This window comes from Trachinotus anak, unplaced genomic scaffold, assembly GCF_046630095.1.
Source record: "Trachinotus anak isolate AG129_WGS33_773 ecotype Australia unplaced genomic scaffold, CSIRO_AGI_Tana_v1 ptg000011l, whole genome shotgun sequence".
Lineage (NCBI taxonomy): Eukaryota > Metazoa > Chordata > Actinopteri > Carangiformes > Carangidae > Trachinotus > Trachinotus anak.
In genome coordinates this window covers 6089307-6113600 of record NW_027273862.1, presented here as the reverse complement: position 1 = coordinate 6113600, position 24294 = coordinate 6089307, and the positions used below count along the sequence as shown (strand labels likewise).

At 40.9% G+C, this 24294-nt stretch overlaps 1 protein-coding gene across 1 annotated transcript; it reads right to left on the bottom strand.

Moving 5' to 3' along the window:
* Positions 1–1077: 1077 nt before the first annotated feature.
* Positions 1078–24294, bottom strand: LOC139627555 (enhancer of mRNA-decapping protein 3-like). Its single transcript, XM_071488412.1, has 7 exons — positions 24170–24294; positions 23236–23415; positions 21995–22191; positions 14310–14663; positions 5416–5569; positions 3908–4125; positions 1078–3337 (listed from the first exon to the last, which is right to left on the bottom strand). The coding sequence occupies exons 2-7, from the start codon at positions 23397–23399 to the stop codon at positions 3003–3005; spliced, it is 1422 nt and encodes a 473-aa protein (XP_071344513.1). The 5' UTR covers positions 23400–23415; positions 24170–24294; the 3' UTR covers positions 1078–3002.

The following is a 24294-nucleotide window of genomic DNA, read 5'->3' as shown; positions in this document are numbered from 1 at the left end:
TGTGCGAGCGGCGGAGCTCTGCGAGGCCTGCTGCTGGAGGAAATGGTCTCCGCTCCGTCAGCGGAACGCGCATGCGCAGAGGAACAGCACTGCCACAGGGCGAGCGGTCTGTGAGCACAACCGTGTGGCCAACAGGTGAGACTGTCAACTGATGGCCGACTTGTTACAGCGGGAGGTGTCCTGTACAGGTCAGGGGTGAACGCACAGGATGGATATATGTTTTAATATAACAGTTCATCTTGTTTTGCTGTATCCATGGCAAGTGATAATTCTTTTCCTTTTTCCTATTTGTATAGAAATACACACTGCACTTCCTGTATATTACCTGTCTGGTCTACCTGTTTAGGGGCAGGGCAAACTGAATACAAGTATGATACAGTCTCATTTACACCTCACCCCTGGTACCACCATCAGTGACACTGTGAACAATCCACAAGGGTACATCTGAGTTAATCACAATCATTGACCACTAGAAATAGTTAACACGAGAGGGAGTTAACACCTTATGGGCTCAAAACCGAATGTAATCTCAGATACTTCTTGTAAACTTTGTGTATATACTGATGAATCCATTTCTGTATTATGATAATCTTGGGACTGATTTCCACAGCAGTGGTTAATAAAGTATTCATATTTACCTCAGTAAAAAGTGTTACTACCAGAAACAGACTCCACTACAAGCAGTCTTATAAACGTGTTATGAAAAAGTTTAGGCAAGTATGACAAGTTAAGTAACTCATTATGCAGACTGGCCCCATTCAGAGAGTTAGATTACTGGATAACTATTCCTGATGAATTAATGTGCAAGAGGTATTTGAATGTTGCAGCCGGTCCATATGGAGCTAATTCTACCTCCCTTTCTGGGTCATGGAATCTATAATGAAACATCATATTTTATAAAATGATCATATGTTATGTATTTTAAATCGTATTATCCAGAGTAGTAAGTGGAACCAATAACTGTCAAGAACAGGGGGTATAAAGTATAATATTTCCCTCTTGAATGTGTTGGCCTAAGTGTAGCTGGTGTAGAAACTGAGGTGCGGTATTTTGTCAGTGACCATGGCTGATATCCGGTACAGTTTTACAAAGTGTTTTTATTTTATTTGCATATAAAGGAGTACCCACTGTCACCATAGCATCTGCATTTTGTCAGAAGATCCAGGCTGAATGTTTATCAATGATACATTTTCTGCACCTTCAAATACTTTGCTTTGTGCTTCACATGTATACCTAAAGATACATTTAAGAAACACATTTCAAGATCCCATTTTCCATAGAATGTCTTTCACAAAAACTTACCAAACTCTTACAAAAGGCTTACAAAAGCTACTTTGCTCTTAAATTACCGGCTATGTCAGCAGTAACCAAGGCAGCCAAAACCTCATCTACAATCAAACCTGCATGGTATTTTTTAAAACAAGACCTGTTATTCGCAGACATAATCAAATATGAAGGTTTTTTAGAGTTTGTTGCAGTGCAGAAGAAGAATAGTGCTTCTAAGAAAGTACAGGAAAAGAGGCCGGAGTCTTTTGAATATGTGATTTACATGAACACTCAGATCTCTTATTTAGAACTTCATCAAAGCACCAACAGATTAATTTTAATCTATTCTGCTTCCCTCCACCAGATTTTTACACCTGGTTTTGGGCAGTTTCTGGTTTTGAGCAAACTCTCAAGAGATGAGGAAGTACAATTCTTACATTTTTTAGCAGCCCTTGTCTTGTTCCCAATTAACTAATGTCCACATTAAATGTAGACATTAGTTAAGATTGAACCTGCAAAGCCTATTAAGGCTGTCATTTATAATTTGTGACAACAGTTTTGTGATTTTCAGGTTTTTACTGCAAGTAGTGGTTGGAAAGAAAGTTCATGACCCAAGGACTTAACATCTTGAAAAACCCAATCTGCATAATTTCAAAAGTGCATAGCTGCCAGTCTAAAAATAAGGCTGTTTTACTTGATTTTATAAACTTGACATTTTGCTGATCCAAAGTTTTAACACAAGATCACAATGCTGACTGAAGGAGGGGAAGTTGGCTGGAGCGGGTGTTTCACTGAATGTGGTTGAAAATGTTTCACTGCACCTGCCTCGCTATAATCCCTGGAGATGAAGATATTTTTTTCTTTGGTCCTTGGAATGTTTGCTTCAAATTCCTGTCTAATCTGCTGGACTTCAGAAATACAGAAAATTAATCCTCTAGAGCGTCTGCCACCACTTCTCATTTTAACTGTCAGTCGTTATGAATTCAGAACAACCAACAGTGTGGAAAGAGTGCCATCAAATGCAATGTAAATGCTAATGTAACGTGTTTCAATTTTCATACATTATTCCTGAGGTGTACTTAAAAATAAATACAAATATAAACTCTGTATGATGCTATGTTTTCAATGTAACATGCTACAACCATTACCGACAGACAAAACACACACATTTGTGTTTGTAAAAAAAAAAAAAACAAAACTCCATTAAATTGAAAGACAGTGGAGATGGAGGAGATAAACGGCAGGTTTAGGCTGAGCTGTGCCCCAGTTCCCGGGGTCAGCACCAGACTCCACATGAAATCTAAAGGAGGAAACAGGAACTGAGTCGCTGCTGCTCTGACTGGTCACGGGGTCAGGGGTCACATAGACTCACAGTGCTCAGCATTTTGTAAACATATTCACATAGTCACAGAGCCCTTATCAAGACACACAAAAGAACAGGAAACCTTTTCCTCTCAAAAACAAGAGGTGTCGCACGCAACGTCTGGCGGCCCCTGAGAGTGTCCAGCCAATGAGAGGACAGACCTACTACACACGTGTAGGTCAGTCTTTCAGATGATGCCCCCAAACGAGTCATTATGTTCTGTAAACTTTGCAAATGAATATGGTTTTGGTCACACAGTTTCCACATACATGGAAACTAGCAATGGTGCCTCACACCCACTGTGGAAACGCAGACCATTCCCTCCCACTGTGCACTTGCACCAAAGTGTAATGAGAAATGAGTGGATGTTGTGTTATGCTCGGTGCAGAGGAATGACAAATTTACATCCAAAGGGTGAGTGGTATCTGATTCCGACTTCCTGGAACACCATCTTAGGGATGCCAATGTCACAGAGGTAGACCCTGCTCTCTGTCTCAGCTAAAGGTAGTGGAAGTCCTAAAGAGAGAGTCCACTTCGCCTTGACAGTCTGATGCTGCTCACTGACTGGAGGATCGATACTGAGGACTGGAGCACGGTTCTGGTTGGCCCAGACAGTGGCGGATTGGTACCAGGACTGTTCCCTCAGCAGTGGGTTCTCGTGGCAGTCCAGGCAGTTGATGAGCAGATCGACTGGGCTCGCAGGAAGGTCTGAGACACAGCACAAGTAGAAGAAAGAAACAAAACATACAGTTGGTGGATGCAGTGTTTCAAAGTTGCCTCACAAAACCGTGAAAGAACACATTTTAGTGTATGTGAGCTTGCTGCTTTATCTGAGAGATATTCTGAAAACAATCTTTACTATCTATCTACGGGACTCTACAATGTCTAAACAAGGGTCAAAAATAATTCACATCATAAGAGGCTGAAACCTGCACCTGCACTTGGCCGTGTAGCTCGTCCCTGTGTTGCCAGACTACAAGCCTGGTGTGTACTTAACAAATTGACACAGAAACACAAATCACCACCAGCTTTTCTCACATTTTCTTAATGTAACTACACAATTTGCAAACATGAGAAAAACTCAGTGTTCTGAGTTACAAGCACATGTCCAAGATGGAGTGTTTTAAATGATGCTACTCCACTAGAGGGCAACGTTTGTCTGAGAAAACTACTGCTTGCACAGGTACTCAGTCATGATTGGTCCTTTCCATCAGTGTAAATGAAACCTGAGCAGACAGGGATTTAATCATCTAAAAAGTCTCCGCTGGTGTATTTTACCTTTGATGCTGGACACTTGCTTGCCACTGGTCCTGCTGTAGAGGTTGACCTCACTGGTGACAGATTCCTGCATCTTGACAAAATTGGGCAGGAAGAGGATGACCTCCACTTCGTGGTTGGCCAAGTGTCTACCACAGCTGATGCCCTGGGCTCCCTGGAGGTGGGGCCCACACAGGAGGACCACGGTGGGCCTCTGGTGGACGTTTTTTGGGGTGAGTCTGGGGACAAAGAGATCATGTTACAAAAAGACGGAAGGCAACCACTTACACAACACCTGTAAAATCAAACAAACTGCAATAAATCCACAATATCAAAAGCAGAAGATGGTGAAGGGCTAATATCCAACTTCAACCCTGGCTTCATCAAGAACGACATGAGACATGGCTGTTTATGGACACCAAGCCAACCTACATGCAACGCCAACTCATACTCATATCAGTCACTCTGTAACATGCATGTAACAATAATACAGTTCTTAGAGTTTTGCTAAAAATAATACAGACACTGTAGATTTGTTACAAAATAACTCATTGTTAATCTGTCACACTGGACAGAGATACAACTAGCCAATGAAAAGCCTTTTTAGAAAACATTAACAGAGGTAATGTTAGTAATAAGTAAAGCATGTTAAATGTGCTGTCACAGCAGGTCCTTGCAGTGTGTTATGCTGTTTTGACATTATATTTTAGAAATTCTCTTTGTTCGTGCCTTTTGTTAAAACACAGTAACAACTTAGCTAAAGCTTATAAACTATGGCCACCATCTTATACATAATCACAGATTTAAAATGTCCTGTTTGCAATGAATTACTGCACACATAGGCAAGAGATATCTGGAAGCTTAAATTAAAGAACTGAGTACTGTTACATTGAGAATGAACGGAGTGATAAAGTGTCTGCTGCCACTATTGTAGTGTCTGTGATCGTGCTATTACAATACAAAATTAAATTTGATCTGAACTCATGGTAGTTCCAGTGTAAACATGAGACACACAAGTATCACAGTGCTGCACTGATAAAAGGATCCGAGACAACAAACCTGTTTGTTATATGAGCCACTGCGCTGTGCGTCTGTGATCTTAAAATAAGACTTCATTGCTAATAAAGGTGCAGGTAAACAATACCAAACAGGGGTGTCTTCGGTCTATTAGGATGCTTTCCTGACAAAATAAACCCTGAGGGGAGTCAAGGTCAACACCACCTAACTCATGTAGAAACATGGTAGTAAAGATGATAGCCATGGAAACTGGAAAACAGTACATGAAAACAAAAAGTGAGAGCTCTTATGATTGGGTTAGGGGTTAATTCCTCAGATAGGGGTGTTTGGCACACCGCTGTGCATTCTTCTTATTATTACACAAACGACAGTGGCTCTACTGCACTGTACTGTACATCAGATGGCAAGTCATGTATCTGAGGAACTGATTAACTTCTCACTTCTTACACTTATCAGCCATGAGCTCTTTCAGGCCTCCCCACCATACCAGTGCCCAGACTGGTATTCCTTACCTGTTTGGTCCACCCAGCAACGTCAGAGCCATCTGACTGGAGCAGACGCCTATTGCCTCCAGCCTGCGCTCAAGCAACAGGCCCCAGTGCTCTGCGGCTGCTAGTAGACGCTTATGAAGCTCGTAGGGCACGCTGGGCACCACCAGGCCTGAGTCTGCAAAGGGAAAACAGGAGGTGAGATAGACAGCATGTTAACGCTACTCTGTCATTTCTTTATCTTGCGAACATCTGGCCAGATGGCGTGTCACTAATTAAGCAAGACACAAAGCACAAAAAGAGAATTTCTCCAATAGCAATTAGCACCGTCACTAACATTGCTCCGCAGCTATCAAAGTCGTGTCAAGCTCCATGCCAAAACCAGGCAACTGAACCTTGCGTCGCTTACTGGTAAATGTAGTCCACTTCTAACTTTCCCACAGAAATAATCCGTATAACATCACTGATTTTGTGAGACAGTGGCAGGTATTTTAGTAAATATATGCCACCAGGTACAATTCATATATGCATAAAGTTTAAATTCCACAATGTCTCTCTCTCTGAAACAGAGAGCGACTGAGCAGCGTGTATTACATTTAGATTAAAAGGTTGAATTAACCCCTGAAAAAAAAGATGAAGTACATTCATAGACATATCTGTACTCTCATATTCTTGCATCCCTTGTAACAGTCTGACAAGTTCCAGAAACAAACTCAAACGCAGACCTGAATTATTATATATCTTATATATATATATACATACATTTATTTTCATCGGTGCACCTTGAAAAATAACAGCTGGAAAAGAAGTAAAACCCAGAATCTGACCTCTAAGATAAGGACATTGGTCTACAGATAAACACGCTCCCAGGTTCTCTGGGGGTGGCAGTTATGTTTAAGTAACTCATATCCCCCTGCGAGGAACCCATTCCCCAGGGAAAAGCCCTTCCTCCTCCTCATGACCTGATCTTGTTCCCATCACGGAAGATTCTCCATTTCCTCTCCTGTTTGTCACTGCTGTCTGCAGCAACAAAGGGAAGATTGGCAACCTTTACAAAACATGACAAACATGAGGCAGCTCGAGTGAGACGCCTATTCCCTGCAGGGCCTGAGTTCACACGCACCATCACATGGTTCCTGACCAATCTCCCACCCCTAGCATTAGGACGGGGCTGCACTGGGCTGGACCCCCCACATTGGCTGCTGTCTCAGTCAAAACATACAGCAGGTTAGCGTGACAAAAAAGGGGACAAACATCATATACATATGAACACCTGCACCTCTATCGCAACGGTTTGTGGTGAGAGACTGGGGAGGACTAAACATGGGGGAGGCATGGTGGTGACCGGGACAAACAATGGATTCATTTCAGTTTCAGAAATTAAACTGTTGACGCAGCCAATGGCTATTAAATAAAGAGCATTTTCTCAACCAGAGTAATTCAGAGACTGTACATTTTAAGATGGGACATGTCACCCAATCTATTTTCAATTCAGTATTATGTAACTGTGTAAAGCATTTAAAGGAAAGCACAACTTTTTTTCAAATCCTCATGTCTTTGCTGGAGCACGTGTCACTACTAAATAAAAATGCTCTCTATATAATTTACAACTGCAATAGTTCCCCATTTCCACATTAGGGGCCATTTGAATGAGGAGTGATCTGCCTTCCCTTGACAATAACTGTCAAGTTACCTCTGAGCAGACTTTTAACCCATCACTGGCTAATGATGGAAGACTGGTTATATATGGGAAAATATACAGAACTGCATAAAGTATGTGCAGGAAAGTGATTTTACACTTCAAAATCTAATAAAATATTATTAGTCCCTGGAAGGTTTCAGAGAGGCCATCTTTGACATTCTTGTACTGTAATTTCTTGTTTTCTTACTGTATGTGTTTACACCAATATATAAAGCCAGTCACATGACTGGCTAATATTTCATAACCTAAAGTTAATTCTGAATTTGGAAAGACCACATTCAGATTTAATGCTTCAGACACATGGAATAAGCTACAGAGCATTTAAAAAATGGACAGCCCTATGAGTTATCCACATTTCAAAAACACGATTTTAAACCTGCCCAAAACAGAATGCAATTGTTTCAACTGATGAGGCTTTTTCTCTCTGGATAAATGGCTGTTTTGAATTTTCTTTCTGTGTTACTTTTACTAAAATTTTGTAATTTTAATTGTTTGTTATTTGAATTGTATTGTAAATTATTTTTATGTACATTCAGATCTGTCTTGAAAACATGATTTATATCTCAGTGTTATTCACCTGAATACATAAAGCCAATTACAAAATATATCTGCAATAAGCTAACACTGGACAATATATTTGCCCTGCCATTTTTTTCAGTCAAGCTCCCAGAGAAGCAAAGAAAATTGTATAAAGGACAATGAACCCAAGTGGACCCTTTTTTGTGCCGTGTAATTGCTGCCCCTCGTTACCACAAGGGTCAATCTGTTTTACTGTAGGAAGCTTGACACAGTCAGGCATTTGACACAGTCCTTAGGATCAAAGTGTCCCATTGACACTAAGGACTGGTTCTAAGTTTTTTGAAGATGTTTAGCTTTGTATGGAGAATGTTCTACACAGGTACAGTAAGATACATAGTGACTACATGTGGATTGGTTGTCATTTTTACATTTCCGCTCACTGCCACTATCACACCCTTTTTTTCCAAAAGTAGATTCTGCTTTGAAATTCACCTCATCTTTAGTAGTTCTCTTTCTTTAGAGGAAAATGCATACATCCCTTTGTCTCTATGTGTGCTGTCATGCTAAATCACCTAACCTTGTCAGAATTGTTCTCTTTTGTGTATTTTTTGAATTACTGTATTACATAACTACAATTCAGCCTTTTATCACTGTACAAACTGAAGTGTGTAGAAACCTTTAAAGAGTCTGTGCTAATCTCTGGCTGTCTATTGCCTGTGGCACATTAGAAGGGTAATGAAAGTCAAGCTGGGGGAACTGCACGGCTCAGGATCCCTTTGATAAATAAAGCTGCTGGGAGGCAGTTAAGTCCTTAATGGCCTCCTACAGATCTCTGGCCTTGTAGCTGAGAACTTGGTGGCCTCATTGGTGCACACAAATTCACACTGACACGCACGCACACACTCACGCACACTAGCACACACCTCAGCCCAATCACACTCACAAGAAGTTGCTGTACAAACACATGTATATCCACAACTTTTCACCCTGGCATGCAACATGGACAAAGTGACACGCACACAATGAACCATGCCACATACACACACGCACACCCTCATGCACAAGATAACTCCATATAAACACAGAGACTCATGCCGTGCCTGACTGAAATTCGGGCTTATCTTTAGGTTGGCCCTGCTCCCCTCCCACTATTCTTTTATTGATACCGCAGAAAGACTGTTAATATGTTTCAGTGGGCAACAGAAATCTGGAACATGCCAATCCTCACATGAGCGATAAGCACAAGAAAGTCAACTGCCTCTTGTCATGCAAACTGCTGCCTTGAGTGCCAAGCTCAGAGGAAGTGGGAGTTGCACTAGTATGCACTAATTGCTTTTCAAACATCCCACCAGGTGCACTTCTAAGTAACTCTCTTACTGAAGTTCTGAACTTGCCACTACCACCACTTCCACTTCGCGCGCACACACACGCGCGCACACACACACACACGCACGCATGCACGCACGCACACACACACACAATGTTCTCCTCCCTGACACTCTGACACACATGCAATTATCTATGCACACACACCCACTCTTGATGTGGTGTGAAAACAACCTTGAGAGCCAACTAGCCAAACCGGGTAGCCATGAATATGCAGCGGCACTAAAATAAACTGACCTGGAAGCAATCCGTCAAGCATGACAAGGGAGCCGATGGAACTGAAAGCAATACACACTGGCTGGATGCGGGCCATGTGTGACTTAAGGCTCGGCTGGGATAGGGAGAGCGAGACGAGGCTCTTCCATTCCTCTGTTCTGCAGTGCAAGAGCTGCAGAGGTAGCCAGATGGGGCGCCCATTCATTCACTCACAGAAAAAGGGCTTAATGTGGTAATCTGTCAGATTCCTTCTTATCAAGTTGGTAATGTCTTTGGTGCCAGTAGCTCTTTGCTCAGTGCTTTCTGCATTGTGTTTTGCACAAATCACTTATCAATTAAACCAATTAACATTATTCACTGGATTTTCTATTGGTTAAGTACACCTCTGTAGGTGGCACTCTTCATTTTGTCTCTTGAGCCACTCAGAGTAACACTGCTTGTGTCAATTCTCAGTTAAAGTTTGAATGTTTCAAACAACCTGAGATTGTTATTCCTGGAAACTCCCTCCAAAGTCCCTGTAAACAATCGTATTGACAGGTGCATATGATGAAAAAAATCTTGACTGCGATGAAACAATCTTACATCCAGCTGATCACTTTTACCCCATTGAATAATGCGTCCCAGGCCTTCATTGGATAAAACAGACAAAGAGCCCTGCAATCCTTTCATCACTTGTACCCACTTGTCAGAACTTTTTGTCATATTACAGGTTATATGAATGTTACCTCAGTACAAGGGAATAAAAGGAGTGGGCGTGATCAACAATTTGCAGGATTTTTTTTGTCCTTTCACATGCAAGACTTTTTAGTAAGTGAGGCCACCATCAGGTTAAATTTATGTTGATTCATAAGAAGGTCTAAGGATCAAAAGGACAAAACTGCAGCTTGAAACTTCAAGTGAGAATATAATTAATAGAAAATCTAAAAATATATTTTAAAAAAAAGAATATTTTCAGCATTTTTTCTTAATGTCAACACAGCACTTTCCTGTAATACTACATTTTTCCCAAATGCTGACCTACTGTATTCCTACGCACAAATGCTCCTACAGTGTGCACTGTATTACACTGCAGGTGCAGGTCAGCTGAGTGAATCAGAAAGAGCTAAACTTCACTTTGTTTTGACAAAAAGAAAAATAGCTGAAAATATTCTAAATGAAGCGTACATTTAAATGGATATTGGACTGTTTCGGTGGGCGTCTTTTAAAAGTGTCTAAAACACACTTTTTGTCTGCCGGCCCCGTGCACAGCATCACATCACTCTGCTAGTGTGCCGTGGTCCCTGCTGCCTCTCCCAGTAGATTTAGATCAGCTATGCATGACTACATCACACATCCCCATGTCAAATAACCTGCACTACCACTCTAAAATGAATCACTTCCCCATGTGTACTGCAGCCCCTGAGTCTCTAAACCCCCAGTAGTGGCCTCCTCTTTACCTAACAGTGTGCAGTTCAAAGAGAAGATTATAACACTTGGGGGTTCCCATTTATCCCAAGGTCACTGGGGCAGAAATGGTTAAAATATTTTATAATGACACATTTTTAAGTTTACTTCATGCAAAGTGATACAGCATGAATAAATAAATAAAAATACACAAATTAAAAAATTGGAAAACAAGCTGGCAGTTGGCTTCGTTGCAGTTTGTGTTGCAGCCTGGCTTGTTTGCACTGGAGAGGTTTCGCTGCACAGCTGGAGTCAATCACAGTAGAGGAAAGCGAGACGATAGCAGAACTAAACTAACACAGACTGCAAGCTTTACAATAAACAATGCTCTATAGAAACAGGCCTGTCAACCCCCCATGCCAGTGCGTTATGGCAACCCTAACATACAGCTGGGCACTTTGTTTTTCTTTCTCTGTCCTCGTATTGTTGATTTATCTGTTTACTGGCAAAGATTCCAGGTCAAGAGCACTGCGGTTTGTTCCTGCTTCAGAGGTGCTGTTTATGTAAGGCTGTACGGCGGCATGCTAATTACAGAGTGCAGTGGATGGGGATTATGATGACAGCCCTGGGAAGCAGATCTGCCTGCACAGTAAGAAAAGGAGGCTCTGCTTGGCAGCTGTCTGCTGATTGGTAGACAGCTGACCCCGCTGAGCTGTGCTGTGTCACCACAATCAGATAGACAGTCTGGGATGTAAATCCTAGAAACACCATTAGTATTACAACCTGCCCATCATCTACTGTACACAGCCGAGGAATGAAAAAGCTGAGATTCTTATCTGCCACTACACTTGCTCTAGTCATCCTAGTCCTGCTATTCATCAGCACAGGAGAGATACTACATGTACACACTGGCTGCTGAGCAATATCACAAACAAATGAGATTAGAAGAATTTGGCGCTAATGCTCAGGAGATGCTTAGAGAAAAATTTACCAACACAATGATACATTTTATTCCCTGTATTTTACATAACCATTTGCTCATCATTCCTGTAAACTACTCTATCTCATGAACAGAAAAAGGTGGAATTTGATCGCTCTGGTTCTACTACAACACCTACACTGACACACCATACCACTCAGCCCTTTCCCCAATTCCACCCACTCACTGCTTCTTTCACACCTTGGACTCAATGGCCTGTGCTAGTGTGCTATTTACTTATCTTGTGTCTCTTGTAACTAGTTATGTAACACTGCTGGAGTGGGCTGAAGAGGGAGAAAGGATGGGTTCCTCATCTCTGTGGGCTTATAACAGGGGGGTGGGGGGTCAAAAGTCAACTTCATGCACACCTTATGTAACCATGGGTATATACTGCCAGGGAGTCTGCCCCATGGTGACCTCCCTCTGGCCAATGGTGGAAATCGGCTGTGAGCCCACTCTTTATACTGCGTGTTGTTTTTCTCATTGTGTTCAATGGCAAGAGCCACTGCAGCACATTCCCCACAGAGCTGAGAGCCTCTGAGCCTCAGAATCAAGTGTAAAAGAGTTTAAATTATTACAGCTTTTGGCAAAGGCTGTAACAGCGTTATTAGATAAACAGATGGTCCTCCTGGTCAAAGTTGAAACACAGTGGAAAAAAAATACTCTGTCCAAAACAAACACTGTGCTCACAACACTGACATGCTCACTGATAAAATGTCCCAAAGAGGGATTTTGCATAATTGCAAGGTTATTCCCTGTACAAGAGTCACATGTTAATCATTTCATATGAAAGTAAATTATGGTGAGTACATACAATCCTCCTGGACACCGTGGGAGGAGCAGGTGAGTAACAGCAGGTGTGTCATTAGGGTTGTCACAGTGGATCCATAAATACCTTATGACCTGCTCTAAATATTCTTTTCCTTTCCTCATATCTGATATACAAAACAAGGTATTGTTGGGATGTACCTTGTAATTACACACTAGCATTGTGACTGACATGCTTCATGGAAAATCTGACCTGATACCAGTATACCAAGATTCCATTGTTGTTTTTATTACACAGAAATAATTTCACAAATCAGAGAAATAAAGACTGAGAATTAGCACCTTCTCCTATGTTTGTTCCTATGTTTTATATAATTAAATACATCTGGGTTTCAAAATGTTGGAAAAAACAGGCATTTTAAGGATCAGGGTGGAAATGTTTTATATTCAGAGAAAAACTGACTAAGTCTGTGGCAATCAACCACAAAGGGTAAAATAAAATGTATATCTATCTATATATATATATATATATAGATAGATATACACACACACACCGTGGGCTTAGGGCTACACCTCTTGTTACATCAGTCAGTTTATCATCATTACGATGGGAGGCAGAGGAAAGACCAAACATCCGACACACTGAACAAGCGTGAGCAGGAGAGAGAGAAGCCATTGGTAACTGCTAAGCTAAAGAAACTAGCAGATCTGATTAGCATGTAAACAACAGAAACGCCAGCATCCGGAAATGAGACAATACACTTACTGCAGCACAGCAATAAAAGCCCTATTAACAAATAAAAGGTTTCTGTCAACTGAAGCACTTAAGGGCTTTTAATCTGAAACGATTACAAGAAGTGTTGAGTTTGTATTAACATGTAATGCAGTAATCTTAACAAGGCGACTCAAAACAAGGCTTTGTACTAAAATACCGGTATGACCAACTCTGCATGTCAAACAGGGGGAAATAAAGACCTGCCTCGAATACAAACCTGCCTCAAATAAAGGCCCATTACCTTCAGCAGTTGAGGTAAACAAAGGCCCCAGTCACTTTTTGAGAAAATACAGTGACTGAAAACTTGTGGATCCCAGAAGAAGGCTGTGTGCTGTGTGAGAGACAAAATAAGAAAAATATACTGTCTCTTCTAACTTTCTGTCAGAGCGATCATTTAATAATACAGCTGAAATCACAGCACAGTCTTTGTCTTCAGTTTATGTGTTAGGTGATTTTGTCAGAAGACGTCAGGGTTCTAAATTCAGGATTTTAGCAGCAGAGGAGCAGCTTGGAAATGGCTTGGAAGTTAACATGTAGTCTGTGCCACGTTTCACTCACTATTTCAAACTTGTTCCGTTGTCTGACAACAGAAACAGAAAAACATTTAAATGAGAACAGCTTTATTGGGCATTCAGCTGTATTAAAATACTGTGTATGTGAGCACAGAGAGTAGGAGAGAATAGGACACGGTGATGTCAGTTGTTTACAATGGTTCCACAACAGGGTCCAGCCATATGCTAGGTTTTGACCTGGTGTTGTTTAAAAAGGCTCTGTAATTTGTAGCAAATGTTACACATTCAGGAATAAATAGTGCATTTGTTGGGGAAGAAAAATACAAATTACCACTGGAGTTAAATCACCTTCAGCTCTGGTAAACTGCAGCTGACATTTTTCACTATTTCTTGAAACTTTTTGCAGACTACAGTAGCATTCCTGTTCTCCATTGGCCATGTCAGGATCAGCTCCAGAACTGTCATCCTCAAGGATTACACTAAAGTTTGCACAACAAATGCCTCTGCCTGCATGTTTCAGTTCACAGCCACTCTAATAACAACGTGATTCAACTATTGTTGTTAGTTTGCTGTCATACTGACCGAGAGCACTACATCAAAGAATAAAGAGTCATGAAGAGCACGTAAATTATGTCACGCATGTGTGTACGTGAGTATGCACATGCATCTTGTTCTTACCAGTACAATACTCTTTACCCTCATGCTGGGGCACTGTTATCTGTCGGTATACGACGGGCTTCCCTGCCAGAATATTCTCATCATGGCGATAGGACAGCGGCTTCTGTTCGGCCTGTGTGCTGTGATGCTGTGCCCTGCTACTGTGGTTTCTGGTCCCATCAATCTGGGAGAAGACGGCGGCTTTGTCGAATAGAGCCAAATTTCCCTCAAAGTCAAAGTCAGTGTCCAGGTCTTCATCAGGCCCGTCTCCGAAGCACTCATCATCCTTTGACCTCATTGGCCCTCCAGTACTTCCATTCCTCACATTGTTTTTCTTTGCTGTGGCTGGTGTCACCCCTCTACTGTTAGATGAACCTGTAGGAGGTGGAGAAAACAAAGACATCAAGATGTAAGAAAAACATCACAAGAGGATGTGTTTTATAGTCATGATTGTGCACATAGGGCACACACACATATCCTAACTTTTGTCTTCAGTTTGGTGAGTGCTCACATAAAACACAATGCTGTGCGGGACAATGGTGGCAGAGATTCAATCTGAATATTAATGGGACAAAATCCTCTGATGGTACCTCGCTCTCCCACAGGACAAAAAAAACAAACAAACAAAAAAAACAGATTGGATACACCACCGCAAAACTGTTCATGATTCATGAAGGTTTCACTGAAAAGAAATTATAATCTGGTCCAACATATATTACCTAGTTCACAACACATCTACAGTACTTTGAGAGATAGAAACATCATATTAGCCAACAGACATCTAAATCCTCCCATCTGACTGAGGTTGCAATCATTCGTTACTGCACTGATGCACTAAAAGAAATAAATGCATTTACACACACTGCCTTCACCAGCAGTGGAATTTACTGTTTTTAATCCTGTTAAAAAAGACTGAATATTTATTTCATAATCCCATGTTATTTCATAATATTCTCACATTAATGACGTACCTCATTATTGTACAATTATTTATTTTTGTTAAAGTTAAGTTAAAGTTTAAATATAACCCACAGTATAAGATGCGTTTGTGAGAAAACACTGACACCCAACAGACAGAGACCGGTATTTTGATTAAGATATATATGTGAGACAGTGAAAAGCACCAAAAAGGGTCCCTATTGAACTTTCATTTTAGTTCAGATTAAATTAATGAGGAAATATTCCAACAACCATCTGAGAAAAACAATCATACAGCACTAGCAGCTATGTAAACATTAAATTAATAACATACACCTTCGGTCCGTTGTACCAAATTTTATAAACTGAGGTTTCATGACAGAGAGCAGGAGTCTCTGCTCTGGGCTACAACAGGTCTTTTTTCTCTGTAATCTCAAGCACTTAAAGCCAAAATGTATAGATTATCCAGAAATCCTCCCACATCCTAATCACCTCTGAAAAGAACTACAAGCTGTCATACTATACATCATTCTGTCGTAAATGGTGTAATCCGTACACAATAAGTTCCCTGCACTCAGCAGTTTCAAATTCTGACTAGATGTTCCAAACTCCTTTTATCTTGTGTAACTCTAATTGGCAACTCCTCTTATCCTCTCACGGTTAGTTACTATAGCCCACTGAGAACAAATCACAGCTGACACACCAAACATACAATGGCCGCCTGAGCGGCACTCAATAAAGTTTACATACATGTATGCTCAAACAAAAAATAAAATGAACCGAGAACAAAAAAAAAAAAAAGAAAAGGCAGAAAAACCGGAAAAACCTGGCCTTCAACCCCAATCATCTTGAGCTCTCACGCTAACCAGGAGACAGAGAGGCACAGTCGCACGCTACTGTCACTGTGACAGCTAAGGTGCTTTGGTCTCTCACGCAAGACACTGGGAGGCTCAGTCATAGTACACTGGCGTTGATACAAAACCACTAGCCAGCTGTGAGCCAATCTGACACCTGTCTCAATATCACGATCCGGCTCTTCAACCACCGCTCACGGACAGGCAGAAGAGAGCTTTTTCTGTTTTTGTAGCTTCATTCAGCAGTGAGTTGGTGTATCGACATGCAATCAGTGTTCCATCACTGCTCCGACAAAACGTAACAAAAAGTAATATCAGTGTGCCTAATTTCCTTCCAACAAAGACAAGTGCACTATTAAATATGTTGCATTAATCTAGTAATTATAAATAATTATAGTTTAGAAAAAAAAAAACATTGAACAATCTGGTCCAACATATAAGGGAGAAAGATGGTGGGTTAGTGTGTTTGACTGTGTGAATAGGGATAAAAGACAGCGTGCTTATTATCACAAGCCAACAATGTCTTTATTTACAAGGAAGTGTTTTGTCATGCTATGAATCAATCATCTGAATGAACTGGGCAGAGCTCCAAGTCAAACAGGCTAATGAATACCAAGTAGCGAGACGGAGTGAATGTCACTGACTTGAGTTTGGACAAACTTACCACCACAAATTAGTCCAACTACACAGGCCAGGAATATTTCAAACTGAACTACGGCTTATGGCAAAACTGCACCACAATCACATAGTGAAGCTCTCAGTGTGAGTGTATGGAGTGGTATGAATATGAAGCTCAACAATGCATACTCAGCAAAAACTTTCAATGATACACACTCACTGAGCTATTTATTAGGAATAAACCCATACTGCTACTGGGTACAGTCTCCCTCTGCTCTCTGAACAGCCTAATTTCTTTATGGCGTTGATTTCCTTTGAGATTCTGCTCCATGTTGTCATGATGGCATCAAATAATTTCTGCACATATTTCAGCTACACATTCATGCTGCAAATCCCTACTTCTATGACATCCCAAAGTTGTTCTACTGGATTTAGATCTGGGGACTGGGGAGGTCTCTGAAGTTCACTGAACCCATGGTCATGTTCATGAAACCAGTTGAGATGATGTTTGCTTCATGACTTGGAGCATTGTCATGCTGAAAGTAACCATGAGAAGATGGTAAACTGTGGCCATTAACAGATACTCAGATTGGCTGCGGCATTCAAACCTTGATGCCAAGACCCTTGCATCCGCGTGCCTCAGCAGAAATCTAGATTCTGTCAAGTCATAGTGAACCTGTGTCCACTGCAGCCTCAGACTTCTGTTCTTGGCTCATCACAGTTGTAAAAAGTTGTTATCTAAATTCTGTCAGCTTGAACCATTCTGGCCATTCTCCTCTGACCTTTCACACCAAGAACAACATCAACTGAAACTACTGGCCTGTATCCGCATGATCGTATGTATTATGCTGCTGCCACCTGATTGGCTGCCTGGATAACTGCATGAAATAGCAGGTGTACAGGGGTTCCTAATAAAGTGCTCAGTGGCTGGTTTAAAAATATCCGAGGCAGGAGTTTATGGGGAAAAACACTAGGTTGCACATAATTTCACTCCATAAACAGAGGCATCATGCTGGTTATGGGAATAGTACATAAGAGCAGAGTCTGGAGCTCCTCTTCCTAACTGCCCTTTTAATGAGACCTGTTTGGGTCTAATGGAACTCGAATCTGCTTCTGAAGGTCTCTGCATCACAAAAAGCAGTCCTTTTCTTAATTCCCATCCTACTCTCCCAGAAAGATCAGTGTTAGATATTCAGAGACCATTTCTGGAATTCGTGATCTTATATAAGCAACGGGCCACCCTGCTTTCCCTTCTTTGTGGCCGGGGGCTTCTTGGGAGCATGGCATTGCGTGTGAAAGGACCAGCCCTGCCCAAGCCACTCAGCACTTTGGCCCCATGCAATTTGGGCATTAGCTCCCTGGCCACCAGCCTGAGAGCTGGAGATTAAAATAAAAACTCAAAAGGTAAACATTACTTCCACAATTGATATCGCTTTGGCCTTCCGAGCACACTGGGACAACATGGCTTCCTGTCGGGGGGAGGGTGCGGGGGGGTGGTTTCCTGTGCAGAGCAGGAGCGAGGGACGTAGAGGAGATGGGGAGAGAGAGAGAGAGGACAGGAGGGCACGGAGGCACGAAAGCCAGGCTTTGCATAACCTTCTCTTTAGGAGCAGACACGGAGAGGGAGGGGGAATGTTTATTGATCTTAGTCACACACATATTGTAAAGAGGAACTTTGGTACAAGCTCTTAGCACGCTATGGGAATCTTTGGGGGGAGTCATAGCAAGACTGTGTGTTTGGTTCCATGCTCAAGCTTCTTAACAGGAGCTAGCGACACACAGGAAGAAGGAACAGAGACTTTGACAACGAGCTAAACGTATTTCTGATACAAAGCAAAAAATGCAGAAACCAATTTTAACATATTTCTTTTTTTCCTGTAAAAAAAAAAAAAAAAAAAAAAAAAAAAAAAAGATTGGTATCCTATTGTGCAAGTTCCATCTTCAATGCACAGGAAAAAGCACTGAGGCAGAGGTCATTTTTACAACCAGGCTGAAGATTATTGCACAGTGTCCATTAGCCAATTCTATTGACCTCTGACCTCTCCATTGTTTGGTGATCCTGAGTGTGAAAGTGAACTGACTTTAACTGATTCCAGCAGAGGCCACAGAGCTGTCCAAGCAGACTTCCTGCTGACTGGATGTTGACTAGAGGAAATGCTGTTTTTAACCCTTATCTAATCAGGAAGGTTGAGCAATGCATTCACATTTTTACAGCTACACCAACAACTTGAGACAGGAGAATGCAGATGTGCTTTTCAATATCAACATCACAGCTCATCACTGTATGATGGGGGCATGTGATGATTTATCATATTTTGTAGTTATTTGTTGTTATGTTTTCTTTAAACCAGATTTCAGACAGAGGAGATTATTTCTACATTATACAGATTATTTTTACAACAAATCGCTAAAAGTTTGCTAATGTAAACTAATAAGCTGTTTTTAACAGTTAAAATGCCAGCTACCTAACAGCATGTAAACACAGTTAAAAAGCCTGTTCAGGCGCAGGGCAACAAAATAAAAAAACCCTACAAGATAAAGAATATCAACTTTGAAATAAGCAAGTCACGCTTACGAAGACAGCTGACTAACTGACTCACAACTCCCTGCCAAAAGAGAACACTGGTCACAAGTTGAACATCATCACTATTGACATAAGACACAAATGTCTATTATTATTCCTGAGCTGAATCAATCCCTTGACGACACAGTCAGGTCAGGGCTCTCCAACCTTTTTTCCTCTGACAGCTACTTTGACAAAATAAAAGGGGCTGAGAGCTCCTCATGTCTTATATTACTGTTTACATTTATTCATATATCATAACACTCAAACTGGTCTCCAAAACAAATCATATGAATAAGATAATTTAACAAATATCAATACCCAAAACTCACATTCTGTACCAAAAACATCTGAAACTCACATCAGTGTCATATGTGAGTGTCACATCCATAATCTATTAAGAAATCAAAGAAAAAAGAAGCTCAGTAGTCAGTAATCCAGTGACGGTTGTCAGTACATCCAATGGTACATAACAAACAGGAACTTACAATAGCTAATTGTGTGCACTTAATTTTCCCAAAGGTAAACACACATGGACTAAAAAAACATGGGTTTAAGTTGAAGCCCACAGAGTAACTCACTTAATCCATGGCAACATATTTCAATATTTCCTGTTTCTTCGAGGTTTATTTATATCTGTCAGTTACCCAAGAGTTGCTATCACTGCACGTTGCCTGCAGCATATCTGATGTAGACAAATTTGACAGTGAAACTCATTTGACTCCATGGCATCCATGGTTTGTACAGACTTTGTTCTCAGAACCTTTGGGTGAGCTACCCTAAAACAATGGGTGAGCTGCTGGTAGCTTACAAGCCACCTGCTGGAGACCCCTAGTCTGAGATCTAATATGAACAATAATATAAGCTTCACAATGGCAGAATGTTGGACAGTGTTTAACTGCATTGCATTATATTCCTGTTACTTTATCTCTGTGGTCTTTAGAGAGCAGCTGGTAACATAGCAGTCTACAACAGTACACAAAAACTCATTCACATAACATAAAACCAAATATGTTTGCTTAAGAAATTCTTTTTCCCCAAAGCAGAGCAGTGTTCAGCGCACATCCAACCCTGGCCTGAATCTACGTCTGGTAACACACACAGATTCACTCAGATCAATTGCAGACCACCTGCATCGGTCTGAAAGTGTATGTGTTATTTTGTCTGTCCCCTGAAAGAAGATACATACTGATATATACAATCACTGGCCACTTTATTAGGCACACTTTGCTAGTCCCGGGTTGGAACCCCTTTTGTCTTCAGAACAGCCTTAATTCTTCGTGGCACAGATTCAACATGGTGTTGGAAACATTCCTCAGAGATTTTGGTCCATATTGATGTGATAGCATCACGGAGTTGCAGCAAATTTGTCGGCTGCACATCCATGATGGGAATCTCCCGTTCCACCAACACCCAAAGGTGCTATACTGGATTGAGATCTGGTGACTGTGGAGGCCATGTGAGTGCAGTGAACTCATTGTCATGTTCAAGAAACCAGTATGAGATGATTTGAGCTTTGTGACATGGTGTGTTATCCTGCTGGAGGCAGCCATCAGAAGATGGGTACACTGTTGTCAGTGGTCACTCAGTAGGCTGTGGCGTTTAAAGGATGCTCAGTTGGTACTAAGGGGCCCAAAGTGTGCCAAGAAAATATCTCTCACACCATAAAACCACCACCACCAGCCTGAACCGCTGACACAATGCAGGATGGATCCATGCTTTCATGTTGTTGATGCCAAATTCTGAAATGTTGTAGCAGAAATCCAGACTCAAAATCTGCATCTGAAAATATTTCCCTTCAAATATAGTTTTTTACATCTGTTTGAGAGATATTCACTACAAAACCCACAATGTCTATTTGTTTAAGGAAATGAGTTAACCTTATGACGATAAATATTCTTTTTTTTTTTTTGAAGGATCACAACCACCACACATGTCTCATGTACGATCAAAGCAATGATGTTTAATGACTTTGCATTTTCAGTCTATCTTCAGTGGTAACATATGACACAGGGCTGCGTCACATTTCCTGAAGTGGAAGAACAATAACAATCTTCTGTTCTTCAACAGAGGAGTACTGTAAATTCCCGTCATGTAGTAAATATTTGCCAATATCAACAGTCTTGTTCTGTGAAGTGACAACTAGGAAATGAAGCTTCATAATGATTAAGCGTATGCCACAAATAAACTGGTCTTTTCTTAGTTATGAAAGCCTACGTCACACTGGAACATTGGTAAAATGTCAATCATCTAGTATTCCACTGCGTAATCAAGCTGTGCTTAGTTGTTACACCTTGATTAACACTTGCAGTGTAGAGTGTAAAAGTCTTTGTCTTCAGTACACAAGCTAAATTTGCTATCTGCACAAAGATGCATTTAGCAAGCTTAACTCATACTTGGAAAGAACCGTTTATGTGAGTAAGTGAACCAGTCGTTCAAGTTGTTGTATGCAGCTGTTGCTTTGCGTCTTCCTTAGTCATTAGAACAGTTCAGTTCTTCTTATCCGAAATTAAACGGACAATAATTCAGTGTGTTCTGACCCTTGCATCCTCAGCCTCTTTAACTTGACAAAATGACACATTACCAAACAGAGTCCTATTAATGACAAGTATTTAGGCAACATCCTACAACATTGCTTATCGTTAGGCATTATCAAACCCTAAACAATGTCAATATTTTTAACAATGGTCTCCACCAAAGAAAATAAACTGTGGGGTCAATGAATCCCATCCCAAGGTCACCCATTTACCCACCTCTGCGTAGGATGGCGATTGGAGCAGTGGCAGGATGAGAGCTGCTGCTAGTTACATGAGGACGAGTGGTTCTGCTACTGTGGTCATAGCACCCTGCTGATATGATGCTGGGTTGTTTTGGAGCTCCATGACCAGAACTGCGCTTGTTGACAGTATTCTGGATATCTAGGAACTTCAACTCCTTGATATCCATGGCACTAGAAGAGAAACAATGTGCTGACCTTACCTGGAGATCAAACCAAACTAAACTGTACTGACATTCTTAAATATATAGATTTATTTTCAGTTGGCATGCAAACGTATAAATCAAGTTTGTCTTGCATAGCTCTTTCAGTAGAACATGGCACAACACTTAAAGGTGCTATATATAAGTTTTCTCTTGAATTAAAGATAATGAATTACAAGAATGAAAGTGTGATGCTGAACTTGCAATGTGTCTTCCAGACTGGTAAGTAACAAATTGCTCATGCTAATGATGGCTATGTAGCCATAGCAAAAAATAGCACCTTTAAATGAATAAAGGTTTAATTCCTACTGATAATGACTATATGTAATAAAGATTCATTAACATATAAATGCATTAATAACTATTCTAGAACAGACCAAGCAACAAACATGAATAGTAGAAACCAACATTTCCCCCATCATCCACATCAACAAAAACCTCAATGGGAAGCACTGAACTGTCTGTGGTAGAATTTCTGCTCCAAGTTTGTGACTGATTCAGTGAAGTACATCCTCTTTATACCAGCCACAAGCAATTCTAGCAATTCTTCCTGAGCTCCACATATAAAACTGGTCAAAAGCAGGAAGAGGAGATAGGTGGCCATCATATATCTTCATTTATAAATTTTAATCTGCATCTACAGCCTGATCTGAATAAAATTTAAAAACATTATGATAGGAAATAGTCCAATATATCTGCAAGGATTTTTCATTCTAATAGGAGCAGGTGATATTAGAAAAAAATCAAAATGTTTAAAATGCCTGCCTTAAATTGAAAATATTGTAGCTTTATGGATCCAACTTTCCACCAAATGTCACTCAGATCTACAAATTCTGAGGCAGAGGTTCTAATTACAAGTCTTAGAGCTTTTTATGGAAACTGTCAGAGGAGAGGGACAGACAAAAAAAATAACTACTAGTTGGGTTTTAAACATTGCATGTGAAGAATCTTTAAAAATTGGTCAAACTGGATGTGTTGGATGAGAAAATTTGGTAGCATCTTTCTTTGCTCTTACCTGAACGTGACCTCAGAAACAGGACACTTGATCCCATTGTGATAGGGCTGTCTTAGTGAGATGGTCTGGCTGGCATCATCAACAGATGACACCTCTCCCTGATAAACTCCCAGCGTCAGCCCACAATTTATAGATACAACACTACCCAACCAGTCTGTGGCCATTCTGCTCACTGGGATCCTGTGGTTCAAAAACAAAAACCAGAAAAATGATGTTCTGTGATGTGGAGCATCAAACCAAACTCCACTGAATAATGTGCTACTTTATTGATGGTAAGCCTATGGGCAGAAGTTTTACCAAATGCACTTTATGTAAAGACATTTTACAGACCTATAAGGTTTTCTGGTATACTCAGTCCATTAACATTACACAGCAAGTTATTTTGATTTAATTTGTTCACGCTGGCTCCTCAAATGTAATTCGTGAGTTAATGCTACTTCCAGCGGTGCAGAGAGGATATAAGTGGCCATAAAATAAGTTAAGGTTGAAACTGAAATGAATAACTAGGATACCTAATTGACAACTTCTTGATGATATGGGTGCTTGATGTATTAAAAACTAGGCCCTTCATCTGAGAGGTCCTCTTTAATGTTCAGAGCTTTGAGGAAATATTAGCTAAAGCTACCCCTAATTTAACAGGGATTTCGCGTGTTGCTTGAACCTGTCTACGGTAGAGGAGTATTAACAACTTGGGGCAGACATAACTTTAAATGTAACATGCACCTGAGGGTATCGTTCCAGAAATATACGGAAAACCACAACATTAAGCTACGCATCCCGCAAGCTGTTGGCTAGCTTTACAGCTAACATTAGCTTCGACTCCGTCCGCCCTTGTTGCTTTTTATCTGGACGGACTGTTGTGAACTTGTCAAGAGTGTTTACTAACTTTTAATACACAACCTACGTATAATCAGTCGATAATGAATATATATACCTTGTCGATAAACCTGTAGCGGGCTGCCGCGGAAAGCCAAAGCTGCAGTCTATACTGTCTATTTGGCTCCTGCTGTTGTTTGTGCCGTGTTCCGGGTTGACGCGTGACGTCACGTCCCCATCCCC